Source organism: Aspergillus pseudotamarii (genome assembly GCF_009193445.1).
Source record: "Aspergillus pseudotamarii strain CBS 117625 unplaced genomic scaffold BDV38scaffold_176, whole genome shotgun sequence".
NCBI classification, from domain to species: Eukaryota; Fungi; Ascomycota; class Eurotiomycetes; order Eurotiales; family Aspergillaceae; genus Aspergillus; species Aspergillus pseudotamarii.
The window spans coordinates 1-6,086 of NW_022475190.1; the positions used below are offsets into that span (position 1 = coordinate 1).

The window sequence follows — 6,086 nt, forward strand, 5'->3', positions numbered from 1 at the left end:
AAAAACAAAAGAAACCTTGACCATCTCTGTAAGTCGATATTTCCCCACAACCATTAGATTGCGGCGCTCTTTTTCTTTTCCTTTTATTGGTATGGGCTTTCAATTAATTAGGTGAATGATTTTGATTTTCTTTTCTTTTCTTTTTTTAATTTAATTTATTATTTCTATTTATTATTTTTTTAGGGGTCCCCTCTCTCGAATGAGTGCCTGCATGTTTGTTCGATGCAATTGACAGATGCAAGCATGACTCGGGATTTGTTCGGATTATTTCCGTGTATTCCGTACTCCTAAGTAGTAGTAGTGGTAGTGACATGTCTCATCATTCTGCATGGTTAGTCGGCAAGTGGAAGAACTATCCTATCATCCCTTGTCTGACGGACGTCATGGCTAATGTCCATACTCCGTATGCACAATCCAGACAATATGCAGCCAGCCCCTTCTTCATCCGGCAAACACTTCGGCAAAACCTCATGGAACTTGTTTCCGGCCGACTCTCCCATGGATAGACAAGCCGATAGCCCACTACAGTTAAGTATCCTATAACGACTACAATTACTACTCTATTGGTATATGCTATCATATTGGTGAGGGCGGCCTTTGAAAACTCAAACCCAGACGAAGAAGGAGAAAGAAAGGTAAGGACAATAATATAATATAATAAAATAAAATAAAATAAAATAAAATGAAAATTCAAAATCAATAACATTCCACACTAGCAAGATACATTCCATTTGGAAGCGACAGCCACTCCTCCGTACTAAGGTAGAGAGAGAGAGAGAGAGAGAGAGAGAGAGAGAGAGAAAGTGAGAGACCGAGAAACAGCAAAATCGCCACCGAAGCGTGGATGCACTGGATGCACCTCTTAGTTGGTAGAATGACGCTTTGACATGAGATCCAGGTGTGGGTAAATCATCGTGGGACATGGTTTTCTAGAAGCCAGAACGAAGATCCTTAAAATGACTCGCTCACCTCACTTAAGCGATCTACCTAAAACATTTTTCTTTTATTTTTATTTTATTTCAGGACGGTACGTGGTTCAAGTCGGAAAACCGAACGAAGGGAGGCAAATTGGATGCGTGTTTCACCCTGCATGTAAGGTGCATGAGCTCAGTCCTCCTCTTAGTTGCCTCGTAGCGCTTCGTGTTGCGTCGCACTACTGCCCGCGTGGCAAATAACGAGGTTCCCAAAAAGATAGGTAATTAAAAAAAAAAAAAAATAGATTAATTTGTTGAAAACGTGTCTTTCGGTTCACAAACTCGGCTGTTATGGACATACTCGTTCGTAGTCCTTCTGGTACTAGGTGGTAGGGTTGTCAGTGATTTCGGGAGTCTTGGTTTGTTGTGGCCGCCATGATGATGACATTGGAAAATATGATGGATCAGAAACGATGCGAGCGTTTCGAAAATGGAATGTTTCTAGAATAATCCTGTGCCCCGTGCCCCAGATACTAACATCAGATAGGTCCAACGCTATAGTCACAATTGACGATCGCAAGAACTATCTTCGGCAAGTATTAGTATTCCAATATTCCACTATTTGTTGACTATTTACATGTAGTAGTCCCAATCTATGCTCATACTCACTACTCCGTACTCACCCAGGTACGTAATGTACCTCCCACTCTTCCGAACCATGGGCGGTGAGAAAATACAGGACCCGTGATCTACGGAAACCCGTTTCCCCACGAGTTTCCAGAACCGCCGTTTGAACCCTCCAAGGAATGAATGGATGGACCATTCCATAAATTTACCTCGAAATATGGTGGAAGACGGAGCCTCACTACTATGACTACTACTACTACTACTACTTTCTACTAAGTACTTATCGAGATATTTGGGGTTTCAGTATGTATAGCCGAGTCGGGCAAATCGGGCGCTCAGCCTCAGTTTGTGTCATATCAACGATGAGGTCATCATTATGTCGAACAAAGACTCGGTCGGTGTAAATAAGATAATGAGTATAAGATGGATGGATATCACCTGTACCGTGGTTTTTCTTCGTCGGAAGATGATCCACATTTCCCCAAACTGACAGGTTTACCGTGGACTCAAAGAATATTAATTCGTCGTTGTTGATATGGATATATACTACTGCGTTGTTGCTGCGTAGGATATCCGCACCGATCAATTATTTACTCGTGACTCGACTGTTTCATCACGAGAGAGGTGTTTCCACGTGGGTGGTCTTCCCCTCATTTCCCCGTTGTTCTTTGTCTTTCTCTTTCTCCTTCCCATCCTCTTATCCATCATCGTTGTCGATGTTCATCAGGGGTTATCTACATCCTTCCTATCTGCGACTTTGGTTGATCGTATGAGGTGTTGCAGATCCTAAAAATAATCATCCTCTGTTTTCGCCAGTTATCCAAGCCCCTGCATGTTGCTAGTGATCAGTAGTCTGGTGGGCGTGTGCGGGATCTGATTTGCCCCTCTTGGTCGCTAATCCGGCATTCCCCCCTCCACTCAAGGGCTCCTGAACTGTGCCGAATCTTCTGCTGCTTCGGTCGGCGTTTTGTCATCATCCTTCCCGTCCGTCAGCCTCTAACTAATCCCTTTTACCGTTCCCTCTCTGCGTACACCGTTCCAGCCTCTGTGCCTTCCCCACTTTCGCAGCCCCTCAATCCCGCTTCACAATTCCAACAACTGAATTTACGATTCCACTTGCTGTTTTATTCATTACCAGGCAATCCTTAGTCTTTCTTCTCATTCATCTTCAGTTATCCTCATGTCATACATATACAGAGAGCGTGAGCGTGAACGCGACTGGGATGAACCTCGTTCTCCAGTCACGATCAAACGTTACGTCATCTCCCCCGAAGAAGAGCGAGAGCGAGAGCGAGAGAGAGACGTTCTTTACCGACGCGAAGATCCTTTTACTGGCGACCGAGAGCTGGTGATTCGACGGTCCACAGACCGGGAGGAACCCGTCATGCTCCAACGTTACGAGCGCGATGTTGACTACGACTCCCGCAGCTATGACTACCGTTCCGAGAGGGATTATTACGAACGTGAGTACAAGGAGCCTGAATATCTCCATCGCTATTACCCTACCCCTGTTGTTATTCTTGAGAGACAACCAGTACTTATGGTTGAAGCTCGAGGTCCTGTCTATGTCAACCCGCGGGAGTCCGACTATGAGGTTGTCCACCGCTCAGAAGTGGACCGAGAGCCAGGGTACTATTATCATCGCCGTGTCCGCGAATATGATAACGATCGTCGTTTTCACCGTGAACTTAGTCCTAGCGACTCAGTGTCACAGACGACGCGCCGTCGGGATGACCGGGATGACCGCGACTATAGCAGCGATGATAGCATGGTCTACGTCCGCAAAGAGACCCGTGAATATGATGACCACCCCCACCATCGACGTCATCTTGCCGAGGGTGCTTTGGTCGGAATTGGTGCTGCAGAGCTACTCCGCAGTCGCCGAAAAAGGGAAGGGGAAGATGTTTCGAGTGGTGTGGGTCGCCTCGGACGGGATATTGGTGCTGGTGCCCTGGGTGCTGTAGCAGTGAATGCGGCATCCCGAGCCAGAGATTACTATCGTAGCAAGAGCCGACATCGTTCGCACTCATTTGAGGATGATCGAAGCTCTCGCTCCCATCACCGTCATCATCATCATAGTCACAGCCACTCCCGTCGCAGTCGCAGTCGCTCTCATTCTCATTCCCGGGCGAGAACTTTGGCAGAGCTTGGCCTCGGTGCTGCCGCTATTGCTGGTGCCGTGGCCCTTGCTCGAAACAAATCCAAAGATGAGCGGCGAAGCCGTTCTCGCCATCGAAGTAGGTCACGACGCCACCGTTCATCTTCTGTCAGGTCTGGAAGGACTACCGATGGCGAAAAGCGCAGCGAGTCGCAGCGTAGAAAGCATATGGCGGGTGCTGGATTGGCTGGTGCTGCGGTGGCTGGTCTCGTGGAGAAGGCACGCAGTCGCTCTCGCTCTCGTAAACGTGAGTCTCGATCCCATAGCAGGCTCAGGAAAGCTCTTCCTGTCGTAGCAGCTGGCTTGGGCACCGCGGCCGCGACAGGGCTTTACGAAAAGCACAAAGAGAAGAAAGAAGAGGGCGAATATTCGCGCCGCAGGGAACGATCTAGATCTCGAAGCCGGGCGCCTTCCGAAATCTACCCTGACCCGACACGGGACTCTGCTGGTTTGATCGAGTATGGTCAGGATCCGGTTCACGGAAGGATTCCCACGGCGGACTACTACGGGCGACCTACGAGTCAACAGGCTTATTACTCTGATGCTTCTGACCCGGCTGTCAGCGGCACGGGATTTAGCTCGTCACGACATCGTGGCCGCAGCATTAGCCGCAGCCGCAGCCGCAGCCGGAGTCGTGGTGGAAGATATAGCGGTAGCCCTTCTGGCTCCGATAGCAGCGATCGCAGAAGACGGCGAAGGAGACAAGATAAGCATCGTAGCCGGTCTCGTGACTTAGCTGAAGCTGCTTTGGCCGCAACTGGCGTCGGTTATGCGGCTCATAAGTATTCGCAACGGAGAGAGCGCAAGAAGGCGGAGCAAGAGAGGGAAAGGCCAAGTGAGTGGCCGTAGCAGATTGAGAGGGTTACAGTGTGGTCGGACTAATATCTCTTGACCAGAATTCGATGAAGATGCACACCAGGACTCGTATGGCGAACCATATAGTCCTGAACCGTATCATCACACTGCTCTGCCACCCCAGCCGAATGAGCATCAATACTACCCTAATACCAATTACTTCCCACCACCTCCGGGCTCCGCTCCTCGACCAGCTGGAAGCACCGCCCCGTACAACCCGGTTGACTATCCTCCTCCACCTGGCGCGGTTCCACCTTCGCAGTCGTATGGTTATCCTCCCCCTCCAGGACCCGAGTCATTCGTGTCTCGACCCCGGAGGGCAGATGAGAATGTGAGTGCTGCATGGAACTCTTCCCCTCCCACTTCCCAAGCTCATATGGATGATGGTGGGTTCAGGGACGAACGCCAATGCATTAGGGGGAACTCTAACACGAAAACTTTAGGTTTAAATATCCAATCTCCATCGAGGACTCCCCGTGCGAAGAAGCGAAGATCACGCGCTGCGAGTCAGTCTCCTCAGTCTAAGTCGGTTGCTTTTGATCTCAGTTCAGAAGATGGTCAACAAATGGACCTGGGTTATGAGACTGACGATAGCGATTCGACGATCGGTTCGTCGAGCGGGGTTCGTCGCCACAGGCACCGTCGGCTCCATTCTTCCTTTTCTTCCAGAACAGAATCAGAGACTCAACCCATGACGTCTGAAAAGAAACCGAGATCGAATACTTCGGGAAAAGAGATAGAATCGGATTCGGACTCTACAATTGACCTACCTGATCGCTTCGACTCACAAGGCCGACTTTTGCCCCAGCGCGACGACAGTATGTTCGTTGGCGGGCTCGACAGTCTGTTAAGGGGAATTAATAGGGTTTTTGTCTAGCTGCTTGGTTGATTCGGTTGGTTTGCATTTTGGGATAGGTGGATTTTTCGGCTTTGGCCTGAGGTGATGACCTTACGATTCATGAAAATTCTCGATATGATGTGATGATATGTATCATGGATTTAACGATTCTGCTTTGAAATCAGATATTCTTGTCCTCAACTGGATAGTACTATGATATTTAACCGACGCAAATGGATCCTTCCTCGAACTCCAAAATCCTGAAAAATTTCATGACTTGAGATGTACAGCACATTACGTGCGCAGGTATAATATATTATGTACAGACATACATACACACATTGAAGCATGGATTCAATCCAGCTGTGACATAACTTTGGTGGCGAACGAAAGAGTTCGCCTGATCCTATTCCCAAATCAAAAATTCTAATTGAGAAACACCCAGAACAACATAAAACAAAACCCCAGAACTATGGACAGATACACGCCGTGCTGATGCATACATAATCAAGGTCTTTTTTCAACGTGCCATTCCATGCTTTGCTGTTTGGTTCGTGGTAATATATCAGATAATCGTGACGCATCGTTGGGGGAATGTAGCATAGATATCAAAAAAAAAAAAAGGGGGGCGTTATTCGACAAAGGAAAAGTCATTATGTCAAACGAATCACAATCATGTGGGTATTACGAGTCT

At 48.1% G+C, this 6,086-nt stretch overlaps 2 protein-coding genes across 2 annotated transcripts; one reads left to right on the forward strand and one right to left on the reverse strand.

Annotated features, from left to right (window-relative positions):
• Positions 1-197: 197 nt before the first annotated feature.
• BDV38DRAFT_266708 (uncharacterized protein) lies at positions 198-797 on the reverse strand (the record flags this gene model as incomplete). The annotated part of the gene is made up of 1 exon (XM_032056467.1): positions 198-797. A coding segment is annotated over exon 1 (349 nt), but the record flags the coding sequence as incomplete, so codon positions are not given.
• Positions 798-2,721: 1,924 nt separating this feature from the next.
• BDV38DRAFT_276599 (DUF3824 domain-containing protein) lies at positions 2,722-4,548 on the forward strand (the record flags this gene model as incomplete). The annotated part of the gene is made up of 2 exons (XM_032058249.1): positions 2,722-4,465; positions 4,499-4,548. 2 exons carry the CDS (start codon positions 2,722-2,724, stop codon positions 4,546-4,548), a joined length of 1,794 nt encoding a protein of 597 aa, XP_031906730.1.
• Between the last annotated feature and the right edge of the window lie 1,538 nt (positions 4,549-6,086).